Source organism: Mirounga angustirostris, unplaced genomic scaffold (genome assembly GCF_029215605.1).
Source record: "Mirounga angustirostris isolate CCGP_5_RB_7025 unplaced genomic scaffold, mMirAng1.0.hap1 SCAF_10, whole genome shotgun sequence".
Taxonomy (NCBI): domain Eukaryota; kingdom Metazoa; phylum Chordata; class Mammalia; order Carnivora; family Phocidae; genus Mirounga; species Mirounga angustirostris.
This window is the reverse complement of record NW_026991718.1, coordinates 128,674,786-128,692,061: the sequence shown is the minus strand read 5'-3', so window position 1 is coordinate 128,692,061 and position 17,276 is coordinate 128,674,786. Positions and strand designations below refer to the sequence as shown.

Here is a 17,276-nt window from a genome sequence, read left to right as displayed (position 1 = left end):
ATTTTTAACACCAAAATATTGCACAAACAGAAAAATCAGTATTGTAGTTCTTAGAACAAGCACCATATACAAGGATATGAAAATCTCCTGCAATGGCTCTGCAATGAGTAATTGCTAATTACAAATAACATTTAACAGGGGAGGGGAGTTCCTGTTGAGTAAATAGAGTCCTAGACACAGGGTGCGTTGGGTGAAGGACTGGAATTCCACAGAAGTCTTTTCACTGTGGTTGTCCAAGAAGAGGGAGCCCTTAGCCCCCGATTTTATGCTTGAACATGTCTTCCTCTTGGTACACACGCAGGTCTCCACTGGGCAAGCTCCCCCGCCATGCTGTAAAAAGCATTGTCCCCAGAACATATGTAAATTTCAAATACATGCCTAATAAACCCAAGCTCTGTACTGATTAAATTCTCTGCACAACTCCAGGGGTCATTTCATTTCACTCCAGCAATTTGAAGTTCTGCACTTGGGTTTTGTCCACCGCCCCCCCACCCCTCGCCCCACCATGCCTCTCCTGCCCCCAAGCCCTCTTCCTTTTTTCTCTGCAATCAGCTAGTGGCAATTAGCCTAAAAGATATACCTTTCTGCTCTGGTTTGGTTTAAAAAGGCATCAATCTGGGTTATGGGTTATGGGGAATACTCTATGCTAATGTGTGTTTTATTTTCAGCAAGTCTTATTGATCTGCACTTTCCATTCTTCCTTATTAATGTCCAGCAGCCCAACTTTTAAAGGGTCAGATTTCAAAGAGACTACATCCTCTCCTTGGGAAGTACTCCCCCCTCATATTTCTGGAAACACAAGTAGGCTATCTGGCCCCTGATCCATATGCATGGATTGGTTCATGCGAGCATCCTGTGGTTCCAGGGCCCTGAATGTAAGGGTACCGGAAGGAGAATTTCTCAAGGTCACTGCAAAGCTTTTTTAGAAAGCTAAGGGGGAGAAAAACATCTCCTCTTTAAATTTTAGAATCTCTCATTTCTGTTTCGAAAGTACCTAAACTTAACATTTCGATACTTGCCTGATCCCAGTGCTGTTTATAGAAATGCTATTTATAGAAACTCCAAATGTGGTCATTTCAGGGACTATTGTTACCGGCAGCAACAGAAACTGAAAAGCTGAAAGATCATTCCAACTTCAGAACTTATCTTTTTAAAAGAAATTTCTTACTTGGGAATGATTTTAAGTTTACAGGAAAATTGCAAAGAAGGTTTTGAGAGTTCTCACATACTCTTCACTCAATCTGCCCTAATTTTAGCATCTTACATACAATGGTCCATTTGTCAAAATTGGGAAATTAACGTTGGTAAAATAGCATTGACTAAAGTCCAGGCTTCATTATGATTTCATCCATTTTCCACTGCTGTTCTGTTTTCTGTTCGAGGGTCCAATCCATTTTTAGCGATATTTTTCCTGATCCTCTTTTGTTTTCAGCACCTTTTTTTTTTTTTTTTTTTTTTTGCCACTCAAAAAAATCACAGGACAGTGGATTTTTTTTTTTTTTAAGATTTTATTTATTTGACAGAGAGAGACACAGTGAGAGAAGGAACCAAGCAGGGGAAGTGGGAGAGGGAGAAGCAGGCTCCCCACAGAGCAGGGAGCCTGATGTGGGGGCTCGATCCCAGGACCCTGGGATCATGACCTGAGCCGAAGGCAGACGCTTAATGACTGAGCCACCCAGGTGCCCCAGGACAGTGGATTTTTTGAAAGGAATCCTAAAGTCTATTTCTTTCAGTAATTCCTAAATGGTGGTACACATTCTCACTAGTGGTACAGATGAGATAATGTTAGGTAGTTTACTGATGAATAATTTCAATTTAAATAATTATGTATATATTTTAATGGCTTTTAGAAAAATATATAACTAGCCAAGAAGACCATCTTACAGATATTATTTCCAAGGATGAGGTTAAATGTAAAAAAAAGTGAGTCCATATAAAGATAGATTTAAGGAAAATATTAAGTAAGTAATTGTACAAGGGGGTTCACAGGTGAGTAAAGGCTAGAGTTTGGAAACACTCATCACTTTCAAACCCTTCCTTATGCACGTGGGGGAAACTGAGGCCCAGGAGGGAAGCGGCTTGTGCCTGCATTTCTTCCCTGGGTAGCCCCATCCCAATGGGGGCTGGCCTCTCTGAAGACCCAGGGGCCTGGGTGGTCCTTCGTGGCCTGCTGGGCACTGGAGGCAGTTATGGGCTAGAGATCATTCTGGTCTGTGAGACAGGAGAGCAAATCCGCCAGAGGCTTCAGGAAGGTTTACTTCCATCTTTAAAAGGGACCCAGTCATCAACAGTAGACCAGATCCATTAACCGCAGCGCCTCCACGAGAACAAGGCTCCACAGGAACGAGGACTATGTGTTTATATACCCCGCTGCAGAGGGATGGCCAAAGCTTGCAGTCCTGAGGAGACGGTGGGGAGAAGTGTGCCTGATAAGTGTGTAGCTATCCATCTAAGCGGGGCTGGGACACAAATACATATATATGCTTGGCTATATTAAAAAATAAATAATATAAAAAGGAACCAAAAATTTTTAAAGACTGGTTACCATTAAGGAATGGGAGAAGAAAGCAGAAAGGCCAGAACCTTCTCTGAAAATTTTTTACTTTGGTCCCATTTCAGTATCCTGCATAATGAAAATTTAAATTCAGTTCTTAAGAAAGCAATCCCTAAAATTTGAAAACAGAATAAGTAATTAAACAAAGGGAGCGCCTGGGTGTCTCAGTCGGTTGGTCATCCGACTCTTGATTTCGGCTCAGGTCATGGTCTCGGGGTCATGGGATCGAGCCCCGTGTCAGGCTCTGCGCTCAGCCGCAAGTCGGCTTGTGATTCTCTCTCTCCCTCTGCCTCTGCCTCTGCCTCTCCTCCACTAAAATAAATAAATAAAACCTTTTTTAAAAAAATTAAACAAAGAGGGGCGCCTGGGTGGCTCAGTCGGTTAAGCGTCTGCCTTTGGCTCAGGTCATGGTCCCAGGGTCCTGGGATCGAGCCCCGCGTCGGGCTCCCTGCTCGGCGGGAAGCCTGCTTCTCCCTCTCCGTCTGTCTGCCGCTCTGCCTACTTGTGCTCTCTATCTCTGTTAAATAAATAAATAAAAATCTTAAAAAAAAAAATTAAACAAAGAACCTAACTGCGTATTTACTTAGAGCATAACCACACACGGAGGAAAGGTGTCAAGGGACGTCACACACATAATTCGGCTGTATATCTTTGGTGCCCTCAGGACAAAAAGAACTGCAGATAATGAATCTTTAAAACTATTTTTCCAGGGGTACCTGGCTAACTCGGTGGAGCATGCAACCCTTGATCTTAGGGTTGTGAGTTCGAGTGGAGATTACTTAAATAAAAACTTAAAAATACATATATTTTTCCAGAACCATATTGTTGGTAGTCAAGTTGATAATGCTATTCTTAGATGGTTATGTATATGTGGTGGGATAAAACAAATATTTGTCTCTGAGGTTAAATGATTATCTGAGAAAAAATCCTTTTAAATATATTCTTCTTCCTAATTAATATGTATTTATTCTACAAAATGTTGGAGGAGGCAAGTAACCTTCATGAAAATCACCCCATAATCTTATTGTTCAGAGATAGCTGGTGTTATCATTGAATATCTTTAAGTTGTTTTCCTCTGTGTGACTTTGTCCTTTTTTTACAAAAATACCATCATTCTGTATATATGTTCAGTATCCCATTTTTCAAATTTTTTGTGACTGCATGAAATTCTTTTCATATCCCTCAAGTGTTTTTCCACATCTGCTAGATGGTAAATGCCATGAGGGCAGAGCCTTTGAACAGTATTTCTCCAACCTTATTCGTATGCCCCAATCTCAGATTTTGCCATATATGTATAACATCTATACAAGAATTTACTTAATACTTCCCTTTAAAGCAACTCACATTTTTTTCTTAGCCTAACCTTAAACAATTGTCTTCTTGACATTATAGGCTTGATAAACTAGCTATACATTCTGGGCTTTTTTTTAAGATTTTATTTTTAACCTCTATACCGAACATGGGACTCAAACTCACAGCCCTGAGATCAAGAGTTGCATGTTCTACTGACTGAGCAAGCCAGGTGCCCCTAACTATACATTTTTCTGATATGTATTAATGTAAATATATAACTAATACAATTCAAATGTTTGTCTGGGTATGGTTGTCAATCATCTTGTGTACACCCAGAGGTGTGTATACCACATTTTGACAAAGTTCTATAGCATCATATTTAAGTAGATTTTAGATTTTATTATCACCTTTGTATACGTGTCTACATTCCATGAGTTTTAACACACTTTGAGAGAGTTGTGCAACCACCACACAATTAGAATACAGAAGAGTTCCGTCTGCCCCCAAAACTCCCTCCTGCTGCCCCTTTGTAGACTTCTCTCCTCTGGACAGACCACGGTCTCCTACTGTTGGGTCATCAAGTTGTTTCCTCGTTTTCTCTTTGATGATTAACTTGCTTCCTTTCAGTATTGTTGTGTTTGACGCCCTCTGGGATAGCTTCAAATTGTAATCAATCTGGGGCTTTAAGCACTTATATAAATACCCAGACAGACGTAACTTATCCGGTGTTTCTTCTTCTTTACTTCTCTGTCTCCCCCAAGATTTTATGCATTCATAAGGAAGTCATGGTTTCTGTTGTTTCTGAGCACAATTAAACAAAGACAAACGGTGTAAACAACTCAAAGAGGGAATATCTCAGATCTAATACACAACACACATGGGAGCCTGATTTTGGTTTGGGGCTTGTCTCTTTCATTCCCTCAGTCCTTCCCTGGGCTGTAGTGGTCTGCAATCCAGCCCTTATGCTAACAATACTACCCAGCATGTGGGCCATCTCTCCACTAGCCTGTGTCTGTGAGAGACATCACTAATCAATCACTGCACTCTTCAACTATCCCTAGGATGCCTCCGAGCCCTGCTCGACCCAGCATTCCAGGCGGTTGGCTGGAGGTGGCCCACCAGGTGACATGTATTTGCTGTCCTAATTCAATCTCACGTTAAGGTTGAAGTAATGTCTCTATCTTGACCTACTGGGTCTCCTAGCCCACATGTCATCAATCTTCACAGCTGAGTTCATTTATCCCCAGTGTAGATGCAGGGCCCGTCCCCGCTTAGGGCTGGGGGGAGGGTATGGCTAGAAAGGCGTAGCACAAAGTAGTGCTTTGCGGTGATGGGACTGTTCTGTGTTCTGACTATAGCGGTGGTTACACGAACTGGTATGCATGTGAAAATGCATCAAAATGTATACCACCCCCCAAAAAAGAAAAGTTAATTTTAAAATGTTAACACAAGTGAGAGTGGGTGCTATTATTCCAGAGGTGTTTTTTAATCCATTCTAATTTATTTACTTATTTAACACTTTTTTTTTTTAAGATTTTATTTTCGAGTAATCTCTACACCAGGCATGGGGCTCGAACTCACAACCCCAAGATCAAGAGTCACATGCTCTACTGACTTAGCCAGCCAGGCACCCCACGAATCTACCCCAGTTTTTTTTTTATATATATATTTTTTAAGATTTTATTTATTTATTTGACAGAGAGAGATAGCGAGAGCAGGAACAGAAGCAGGGGGAGTGGGAGAGGGAGAAGCAGGCTTCCCGTGGAGCAGGGAGCCCGATGCAGGACTCGATCCCAGGACCCTGGGATCATGACCTAAGCCGAAGGCAGACGCTTAACGACTGAGCCACCCAGGCACCCCACGAATCTACCCCAGTTTTTAAACAGAAAGTTAGTGAACCAATTTCCAGTCTGGGTCCTCTGCTTCATTAGGCAGATTGCTTGGTGTACATTTCAGATGTAAGTGTACTTATGTCTTCAAGGTGTTGGTCAAGGGCAACGCCATTGTCTGGGTTTGAGTTTTTCTGTCTTGGCCATAGATATTCTTATTTCCTGGTAAGCAGGGTCCTTCCTAGTGGGGTGGTTGTTAACAGCTTAGGGACCCTACAGCCTTCTCCCTGCTGACCTCATTGCTCGGTCAGCTCTTCACCCCCATGCTGCCCCTGGAGCTTGGATCCCAAGTGTCCTGGAAGAGCCAGCTGTGTCCCCTTCTTGTTTACCCTGGTCTGAGTCCTGCCTGTCCTTCCAGCTCCTTCCAGCTCTCTTTCCACCCGGGCCAACTCAGACGAAGAGATGACTTCATTCCACTTCACACAGCGCCTAGCCTGGTCTGGACCAGGGGAACCCTTTCTGGAAATGGATTAAGTCAGTGCTCTGCAGGGTCAGTTCTTAGAAGGGAGGGAGTATAGTGTCCCATCATTACACACGCTTCCACCACAAGTGGTGTTTACCGAAGCTATTTTTTTTTTAAGATTTTATTTATTTATTCGACAGAGAGAGACACAGCAAGAGCAGGAACACAAGCAGGGGGAGTGGGAGAGGGAGAATCAGGCTTCCTGCGGAGCAGGGAGCCCGACGCGGGACTCGATCCCAGGACCCTGGGATCATGACCTGAGCCGAAGGCAGACGCTTACCGACTGAGCCACCCAGGCGCCCCTACCGAAGCTATTCTGATGGCCACCTAAAGCTGTGGTTCTCCAGATGTGGTCCCAGGCCGGCAGCATCAGCAGCACCAGTAAGCGTGTCATGAAAGCAAATTCGGGCCCCACCCATGACTTGCTAAGTCAGAAACTCTGGGGGTGCCACCCGACGGTGAGCGTTTGCTCAAACCCTGCAAGTGATTTTCACACTTGCTGAGAAGCACTAAGGTTTGAGAGCCACTGGCCTAGGGACCCAGTGGTCCCCGTCTCCACTGCATCTTAGAGGGGGCTGTTAAATCCCGACACCCAGGTAGGAAATGATGGCGCCTGGGACAAAACTGGCAGTGTTGGAGGGGATGAAAGGCGGTCAGACACAGGGTGTATTTTAGAGAGAGAACCAACACAATTCACTGAAAAGCTTTGGAGGAGAATCCAAGAATTAGAATCACCTGGGGACCTTTAAAAACAGCTGAGCCAATCCCCATCCCCCGCACCCCCCCATCCTAGCATTGCTGCATTTCCTAGAAGCTTTCCAGACATTTCCTAATGTGCAGCGAAGACTGAGCAGCGACCTAGAAGAGCATTTCTCAAAGTGTGTGTGCACCGGCAACAACTGGGGACCTCATTAAATGTCAGCAGAGGGTGGTGGAGCCTGAGAGTCTTCATTTCTTTTCTTTTTTTTAAAAGATTTTATTTATTTGTCAGAGAGTTAGTGAGAGAGCACAAGCAGGTGGAGTGGCAGGCAGAGGGAGAGGGAGAGGGAGCAGGGAGCCCGATGCGGGACTCGATCCTGGGACCCCAGGATATGACCCGAGCGGAAGGCAGATGCTCAACCAACTGAGCCACCCAGGCGTCCCGAGAGTCTTCATGTCTAACAAGCACCCACTCGATATGGGTGTTGTGGGGGCTGCTGGCCTGTGGACCACTCTTTGAGGACCTAGAGAAGGATCCCAGCTCCATCTGAGGCTTGTCAACCTACCAGCTTCCCTTGTCTCCTACCCTGCACCCAATCAAAGGTAAGTCCTGTCAACATTGCCTTGAGATATCCAGAGTCTCACTGCTTCTCACCTCCTCCACCACTCCAGTTCTAGCCACCATCCATCACTTACCCAGTATATCCCCCTTTCCATGCTTCCCCACTGATGACTGTTTACTGAGCAACAGTCAAAATCACTGTCTTAAACCCTGGCTCAGATCACACCATCACTCTCTCTCTGCTCAATTCTGATCACTGGTCTGACCTCATCGGCAATACCCCTCCTGTCTTTCTGACTTCATTCCCTACCACTGTCTCTCTCTCTCCCCCACATCTCTCCAGCTGTGCCAACCAGAACCACAAGTACATTCCTGCCACGGGGCCTTTGCACGTGCTCTTCTCACTACCTTGAAAGCTCTTCTCCCATATCCACATTTTTCACTCCCCACCTCATTCAGGTCTCTGCTCAGATGTCCCCTCAACAGAGAGGCCTGCCCTGACCATCCTATTTAATTAGCACTCACCCCCTGACACCCTGCACCCCCATCACTCATCCCCCTGCATTAGTGATCTCTTATTGTGTAACAGATTATCCCCAAACTTGATGGCTTAAAGCAACAGTAATGATTTATCATCTCACTTGGTTTCTGTGGGCCATGAATTCAGAAAGGGCACAGCAGGGATGGCTTATCTCTGTCCACGCTGATTGGGACCTCAGCTGGAAGACACAAAGGCTGAGGCCTGAAATCATCTGAAGGCCTCTCACTCACATGCTGGCTGTCACCTGGAACCCTCACCATGGCTGCTCCGTGTGGCCCCAGCTTCCTTTCAACATGGTAGCCAGATTCTAAGGGTGAGGGTCCCAAGACATAGAAAGAGGGCCAGGCAGAATCTGTGTCTTCAGAAACCACATCACAGGGCTCTACCACATTCTGTCTGGTGGATATGGGCTCTCAGTCCAGCCCACATTCGAGGGGAAAGGGAATAGACTTCACCTCTGAAGGGAAGGAGGGTCACGGAATTTGCAAACATATTTTAAAAACCCCACACTCCCCGTTACCTTGGCTGTATTTTTCCTTAGAACCATTTCACTTCCTGACATATTGTTTCTATTTCTGTGTGTTTGTTGTCCATCTTTCCTGTCCAAATGTCAGCTCCTTGTTGGTCCTGATCCCTCCCCTACCCGCTTTGCTGATGACCATGCATGAGGAATGGCAGGTGCTCGATATATATTTTTTGAGTGGGTCAATTACCATGTAGTAATGTCTGTTTGATTGAGGAAACAATCAGGCTGTTTTCTGGGAATCCAGAAACACTGCCTGAAGGAAAAACAGTCTGCTAATGGAGAAGAAGACCAAAGAAGCTTGAGAGTGGCTGAGATGTGCTTTGTTATCCACCTCCTGGAATTCTCATCTGTGGTTCAAGTGAGAGGCTCCTGCCTTCCCAGACAGGTAGCTTGCTCCCAAAGGGGAAGGCCGTAAATGTCTCTTAGGTTTTTGGTTTGGCATAATGCAGCATACTTCAAATTCACCAGCTACCTAGATGAAAGACACCAACCGTGGTAGAATAATAACAGCTACTGTTTATTGAGTGTGTGCTTGGTGCCAGGTACTGCGGTAAACGCCTGATGGGCATCAGCTCTTGATTCTCAAGAAGAATCATGGCCCTTTTAGGATGAGCATACTGAGACCCAGGATGATAAAGAGCAAGAGTCTGAAAAAAGAAGAAAAGGAAAAAAAATGTATACTAGGGGCGCCTGGCTGGTTCAGTTCATAGAGCATGTGACTCTTGATCTCGGGGTCGTGAGTTCGAGCCTCACGTTGGGTGTGGAGTTTACTTAAAGCAAAAAACCAGAGTCTGGCTCACTGTTGGGAACCCAGTACGTATCTGTAGAATGATTGGATTCCTGTTCCGTGGTTATGCCGCCACATTATATACTGTGTGGAAATATATAACTGACGTATATAATTTGGAGGTAAATAAATTTATCATTTGGCCATAGGCTGCCAGTTCCTGAGATGCCACACCCAGACGAAAGCAGGGGAAGGCACATCGCCTAGAAATACTCGGATACTGAGGTGCCTCCTGTTGGGTAAGTCTGCTTTACTATATTAACACTGGGTAGCTGAGGTAGCATTTTTGGAATTTTGTGCAAGGAAGAAGGATATGTATGTCTGTGTGATTCTCTGAGAGGGACGGCCCCTAGAGTTGGGCAATAGGTTGCTCCAGTCTTCCAGCAAACTTTTCCTCCGTGGCCATTCCGCTTCCTTTGGGGAACTCCGCCGCACTGGGATGATGGGGAAGCTGCCAATCAAGGTGTCCGATTGTATATCCCCCACCCCACCCCAGAGATCCGCCAATTAGAGGACTCTATTCCAGTCTCCTATTACCAGCCCTGCCTCCCTGATTGGTTCAGAGATGAACAAGGGATCACACGGAGCCAATCAGAGTACTCCCTGGGACTCCTCTGCCAGGCTTAGCATGGAGAATGAATTTAAGATGAAGGAAAACTCCCCAAATCAGGTGCCTGTAGCTCCATGTTATCGTCAGCTCCACCTCTGTCCCAGATAGTCGATTTACTTAATGGCGTTGTCCTGAAGGCAAAGAGAAATTTCTGTCCCTCTCCCTAATGGCCACCCTCACAAAACTGATTCACGTATTTGTTTGATAGGGGGAGGGAGAAGGGCTGGCAATTATAGGGCAAAAGGAAGTATTGGTCTCCTTTCTTTATATGAAGAGTATTCTTTTTAAAAAAGGTGGGGGCGTCTGGGTGGCTCAGTCGGTTAAGTGTGCGACTCTTGATTCTGGTTCAGGTCATGATCTCGTGGTTGTGAGATCGAGCCCCACATTGGGCTCAGGGGGAGTCTGCCTGAAATTCTCTCTCTCCCTCTCCCTCTCCCCTCTGCTCGCATGTGCTCTCTAAATAAGTAAGTAAATAAATACATAAATACATAAATAAATAAAATCTTTTTTAAAAAAAATGGAGGGGCGCCTGACCGGCTCAGTCAGTGGAGCATGCCAGTCTTGATCTCGGGGTTGTGAGTTTGAGCCCTCTGTTGGGTGTAGAGATTATTTAAAGATAAAAGATAAAATCTTAAAAAAAAAAAAAAAAAAGGAAAAACCTCTGGTTGCATATTGGTACCGGCAAAGACCGTGTTTAAATTTGGATGGCGAATTCGTGGTACTGAAGTCTTTGCATAGCCTCTCATGCTCCATCATGTCTATTGTGCAGCGATTGGATGCTCGTCATGTGACAAGCAGGGCGGGCACAGCCATGTGGGGCAGAGCAGCAGGACGTCCGAATTCAGCTCCCCTTGCCATTACCTATAAACATTGTTTTCTGCACTTGATCTTAGCCAAAAGGCCGAGAAGCGATTGAACATTGTTTTCTAAATGCACTTACCAGGAGCCCCCATGGTAGCCCGTTCGCCCCAGCTGTGTAGCCTCAAACCCCGCAGACCCATCCTCTTCCTCGGGGCGCTTGAAACCCTGATAAATCCCAGCAGGTACTCTCCGGTTTGTCCTCCACCCATGCCACCTGGACACTGAGCCCGAAATAATCTGAAATCCAGGTTGGGTTTTATTTTGTGGGGTTTCTTTCTTTTTTATTTCCAAATAAACTGTCCCTTATATAACAATTCAAATAGTGTATGAGTACATGGTATTAAAAGGGGAAGTCCACAATTTGTCCCAGAGAAAGCTACTACTTCTGGTTTGGTGGATTTTCCATCAGACTTGTTTTAATGTGGAAAGTGACGTATATTGAAGCAACTGGGTGGCTCAGTCAGTTGAGCGTCTGACTCTTAATTTCAGCTCAGGTCACCATCTCAGGGTTGTGGGATCAAGCCCTGAGTCGGGCTCCATATGGGCATGGAGCCTGCTTGGGATTCTCTCTCTTCCTCTCTAAATATTAATTAATTAATTAATTAATTAAATTTAAAAAATAAAGTGACATATATTGTTTAATACCTTTTAAGGGAAATCATACTCTTCACACTATTTTTTTTTTTTTAAGATTTTATTTCTTTGACAGAGAGAGACACAGTGAGAGAGGGAATACAAGCAGAGGGAGTGGGAGAGGGAGAAGCAGGTTTCCCGCGGAGCAGGGAGCCCAATGCGGGGCTTGATCCCAGGACCCTGGGATCATGACCTGAGCTGAGGGCAGACCCTTAACGACTGAGCCACCCAGGCACCTCTCACACTATTTTTCAACTAAACTTTTCTTCACATTATACGTTCTAGACATGTGTTGTCCAGCACATTACCATGGACCTCATGTGAATATTTAAATTTAAATAAATAAATAAATAAATAAAATCAAACCTTCAGTTCTTCCTTCGGTTGCACTTTGCATTTCTAGTGTTACATGTGACTAGTGACTACCACGCTGGACACAGAACATGTCCATCATCACAGAAAGTTCTATTGGACAACAGTGGTCTGGATAACTTTCTACATCCGCGTATAAACTTCCTACTTCATTCCTTTTTTTTTTTTTGGCCATCCCATCATTTTTCTAGATATGGATATAGAGCAATATATTTAACCATTTCTGCTTTTGGACAATGAGTTTGTTCCAGTTTTTTTGCACTTGCTGACAATGCTGCAAAGCACATCCTCATATATAAAACTGGACTCATCTGCGTCGTGTCTATGCAAAATGAAGTCCCAGAAGGGAAAACGCTCAGATGAAGAGTATAAAACTCGATTCACATTTTTAGTTTTTATTTTATTTATTTTTTTAAAAGATTTTATTTATTTTTTGACAGAGAGAGACATAGTGAGAGCAGGAACACAACAGGTGGAGTGGGAGAGGGAGAAGCAGGCTTCCCGCAGAGCAGGGAGCCCGATGCAGGGCTCGATCCCAGGACTCTGGGATCATGACCTGAGCCGAAGGCAGACGCTTAATGACGGAGCCACCCAGGCACCCACATTTTTAGTTTTTAAAATAAAACCTTGGGGTGCCTGGGTGTCTCAGTGGTTAGGCGTCTGCCTTCGGCTCAGGTCATGATCCCAGGGTCCTGGGATTGAGCCTCACATTGGGCTCCTTGTTCCCGCTTCTCCCTCTCCCCCTGCTTGTGTTCCTGCTCTTGCTATCTCTCTCTCTGTCAAATAAATAAATAAAATCTTTTAAAAAATTAAAAAAATAAAACATTTGTTTTCCAGGAGCTGAGACTGAGAGGAAATAATTCTCATTGGTTAATATGTCTGGGTAAATGTCAGTATAGAATAGAAAAAAGGAAATGTTCTGTGCCTTTGGGTTATTTTAATATCCGTAAATTATAGCAGTACAATTTACAAAGTTGCATATGAAGTGGAGATTTGATTTTGAAGCCAGTATGGAAAGTAAAAAATGCAAGTAGTCCAAAAATATCCCTCAAAAAAAATCCCTTAAATGGCCAATAAAATACAGTCTGACTTTGTGCACATTATACCTTCTCTTCGTAAGCCTGACACAGCCCAGCATTCCTCTGTGGCAGGAGGCACTATTTAATGGGCCACGAGCTGAATAAAGAAGTGGCCTTGCGTGGAAGGGCCAATGTGTCAGCTGTGATGGAGCGTGTGGCTACCATGGGAGCCAGGCCTCTTGCTGGCTGCCTCCCTCCCAGAATCTTCACTAACCAGACCCAGGCAGCCTTCTGGGAGCCAAGACTTTTGGTGTTTCTTGATCGCAGGGCTGACCTCCAGCCTCCCCCAGAAGCTTATCTTGTTAACCTTCCTATCATTGCTCTGTATAACACAGACGCTCCTCCATGTTGTATGGACATTGCCATCCCATGCAACAGAGAGAAAGCTCATTCTGTGGATCTGATGTGGTGGGTGCTGGCCCAGGAAGTCCTGCACGTTCGTGGCACCATCTTCTGTGAACACCCATGGGAGGCCATGTCTGATCTCCGCTTCTGCAGAGATCTGAAGAGACTGAGAAGGAAGAACAGGCAGGCAGCTGCTGGAAAAGCTGTGACCCAGGAGGAATTTGGATGTGAATGGACTGCTCCAGCTCCCGAGTTCACTGCTGCTCAACCCAAGGTCACAGGCTGGTCTGAGGGCATGCACGTGCCCTCTGTGCCCGTTCAGTGGTTCCTTGGTGAGGACTACAGGGCTCAGCCCACCACTGAAGACTGACCTGCAGCTCCCACTGTTCAGGCCACCAAATAGGCAGGAATGACCTCTGAGCAGTCTGAAGCTATTCTTCCAGAAAAGCTTAAACAGAAAATGGAAATAAGATTGGCAGAAAATAAAGTTTCTAGAAATAATAATAACTATTGATGTACAGAGTAGAAAGAGAGGGAAATTTTTTTATAGTGGAGAAATTTAACAAATACAGCATGAGCCAGGGATCAAAGTTAACATCAGCAGTGATAAGTCATGTTGATAGGATGTCCCCTTGATGTGATGGAATGAGACCGGCTTTACCTCTGTGGTCTTCCTCCCACAAATATGTAACATCAGACAAATCCCAATTGAGGACCTTCTACAAAATACCTGACTAATAATCCTCAAAACTGTTATGGTAAAAAAAACACAGGACAGTCTGCAAATCTGTCCCAGCCAAGAGAAGCCTAAGTTTAGGACAACTAAATGTCATGTGGTGGCCTGGATGGGATCCTAACACAGAAAAAGGACATTAGGTGGAAACTAAAGAAATATCAGGAAAGTATGTGTGTTAGTTAATAATAACGAATCTATACTGGTTCATTAATTGAAATAAATGTACTTTGCGAATGTAAGAGGTTAATAGTAAGGGAAACACAGTGTGGGGTGTGGGGATCCTCAATACAATCTTCACAATTTTTCTGTAAGCCTAAAACTGTTCTACAATTGAGTTTTTTTGTTTGTTTTTTGGTTTTTTTGTTTTTGTTTTTGTTTTTTACTTAAAGAAAAATAACAAAGCATTTCAGGGTTTATAACATAAGTCATAGTAAAATTTATGACAGATATAGCACAGAAGTATTTTGGGAGCATTTTGTGACAAGGTTTCTATATGATATGTGAAGTATTATAATACAATTTGATGGCAGACTGTGATAAGTTAAAGATGCATGTTATAAGCCCTCGAGCAACAAATGAGAAATAAAAAGATATAGCCATTTATCCAACAGTGGAGATAAAATGGAATCATAAAAAATAATTCAATTAATCCAAAAGAAAGCAAGAAAAAAATAAAAGAACAGATGAGACAATAGCAAAGAGCAAGATGGTAGACTTAATTCCAACCATATAAAAAATTACTATAAGTATAAATGACCTAAATATTCCAATTAGAAAGTCAGAGATTGTCAAGATGCATAAAAAGGCAAGAGCCAAGAAACCAACTTCAAATATAAAGACACAGATTAGAAATAAAGAATTGAAAGAGTTAAATCATGCAAATACTAAGCACAGTAAAGTGGAATGGCTATACTAATTTCAAAGTAGACTTCAGGTGAAAAATTATCACCAGAGTTAAAATGGGACATTACAAAATGAAAATGGGGTCAATTTCCCAAATGTGTAAGTCCTTAATAACACAGAGTTGAAAGAATAATACATATAGGGGTGCCTGGGTGGCAGAGTCGGTTGAGTGTCCCACTCTTGGTTTCAGCTCAGGTCATGATCCCAGGATTGTGGGATCCAGCCTGACATCAGGCTCCACGCTCAGCGCAGAGTCTGCTTGAGAGTCTCTCTCCTTCTCCCTCTGCCCCTCCTGCTTGTGCTCTCATTCTCTCAAATGAAAAAAATGGATCTTAAAAAAAAAAAGAAGAAGACATGCACATGGCATGGAACCCCAAACAAAAATAATCTGTTTGACACAGAGACTGGGCGTTTATCTGTTAGATGAGTTCCTATGAATTGAATTGCTGGGTCAAAGTACATAATGATTTGAAATTTGGTGGATACTGCCAATTTCACTCAAATGAGGTTATATCAATTCATACTTCCCCCAAAATGGGAGACAAACCAGTGAAGGAACAATTGCTATTAACAATAATCTAATAAGAGTAACAGCTAAACCCTATGACCCAGCAATTGCTTTACTGGGTATTTACCCCAAAGATACAAATGTAGTGACCTGAAGGGGTACCTGTACCCCAACGTTTATAGCAGCAATGTCCACAATAGCCAAACTATGGAAAGAGCCTAGATGTCCATCAACAGATGAATGGATAAAGAAGATGTGGTATATATACACAATGGAATATTACTCAGCCATCAAAAAAAAAAAAAGAAATCTTGCCATTTGCAATGACGTGGATGGAACTAGAGAGTATTATGCTAAGCGAAATAAGTCAATCAGAGAAAGAATTATTGTATGATCTCATTCATATGTGGAATTTAAGAAACAAAACAGAATCATAGGGGAAGAGAGGAAAAAATAAAAGAAGATGAAATCCAAGAGGGAGACAAACTGTAAGAGACTCTTAATCATAGGAAACAAACTGAGGGCTGCTGGAAGGAAGGAGGGTCGGGGAATGGGTAACTGGGTGATGGATATTAAGGAGGGCATGTGATGTAATGAGAACTGGGTATTATATGCAACTGATGAATCACTGACCTCTACCTCTGAAACCAATAATACATTATATGTTAATTAATTGAATTTAAAAAATAAATTGCATTAGAGAGAAAAAAAACAGCTAAGTTTTTTGAGCACCTACTGTATGCCAGGCTATTCCCATTTATTAACTTTTACTCTTATGAGAGGGGCAGTCTGCTTCTGTCCCATTTTGTAGAGGACTATAAAAGGGAGGGGGAGTGTGGGGGACACAGCAAGTTATGATTATCACGAATTCTGCATATCTTCACTTATACAAATTTTTTATTTTCCCTGCATAGTTGGGGGGTTAAAAATGGAGAACAGAGTTGCTAATTCACCTTCCATGTTTCCCCTCCCTCACAGGATTTCTTTCCTTTGCTTTACTATTTTAGCTCCAGAGGCTGGAACCTGCGTTCCAGTACAGTTTTCTTAACGGATATTGAAGTGTAATTTCATGTCATTTTCATACATCATGAAATAGCCTGGTTTTTTGGGGTTTTTTTTAGCTGTTTCTCAACCATTTAGCCAGAATAAAGTGTTTCACCTTTCTGGGCGTGTGCACTACACGTAAACTGAACACCACACCCCTCCCTTTCAAAGATTTTCAACCACCTCCACATCCCCACCCCACCCCCACCCAGCTTAACATGTTCCCTTCCATTGTGAAAAGAAAATTCCATGAATGCAGAAGCTGAAGACTCATGAATTTTTTTTCCCTCCTCAAGGTGCTTACCTAAGATGAGCTTTGTGGTTGGAATGCAAAGGGGCATCAAACAGAATCTCAATCGCATTAGAGAAGATAAGCAGTTATCAGATGGCTTGACTGATTGGGTGGTTAAGTATTTTTCTAAGGAAGCCACTTTCAGTATTGCATTGAAGGGGCTTAAGGAGTGGGATCTGGCCTAGTGAAGTTTTGTTGCTAACTTTTGCTTTTGGTAATGTCATTTCTTTTTTTTTTCTATCACTTGCCGCCAATGCGGGTTTTGATTTTCCAAAGAGAAAGGCTGGAAAATCTCCCTGTTTTCTTGCCCACTGAGGCCATCCCCACTGAATCAGAGTCATCTGTCTTCCAAAATTAGGGTGTGGAACAAAATAAGGTTATTTGGGGGTTTTCTTCCAACATGCATTCTTCCATTTCTGCAAGTAGAATTCCAAGGCCATTGAGAGGCAGGCACTGGTGAAAATTGTTAGAGACTTAGAAACCCAAATTCACAACTGCCCCCAAAGCAAACTAATCATTTTGAATCAATTGCTTTTCTTTCTGACTAAAGGCATTCTCAGCATTTGAAAAAGCCCATTC

General features: G+C 43.4%; 1 protein-coding gene across 1 annotated transcript; it reads left to right on the top strand.

Moving 5' to 3' along the window:
* Positions 1–12,954: 12,954 nt before the first annotated feature.
* LOC123852125 (small ribosomal subunit protein uS2B-like) lies at positions 12,955–13,584 on the top strand. The gene has a single exon (XM_064573555.1). The coding sequence runs from the start codon at positions 12,955–12,957 to the stop codon at positions 13,582–13,584; it is 630 nt and encodes a 209-aa protein (XP_064429625.1).
* The last annotated feature ends 3,692 nt before the right edge of the window (positions 13,585–17,276 follow it).

What these genes read in the sequence shown, in the direction of transcription:
- LOC123852125 (XM_064573555.1), top strand. Translation starts at nt 12,955, where the DNA reads ATGGGCCACGAGCTGAATAAAGAAGTGGCCTTGCGTGGAAGGGCCAAT.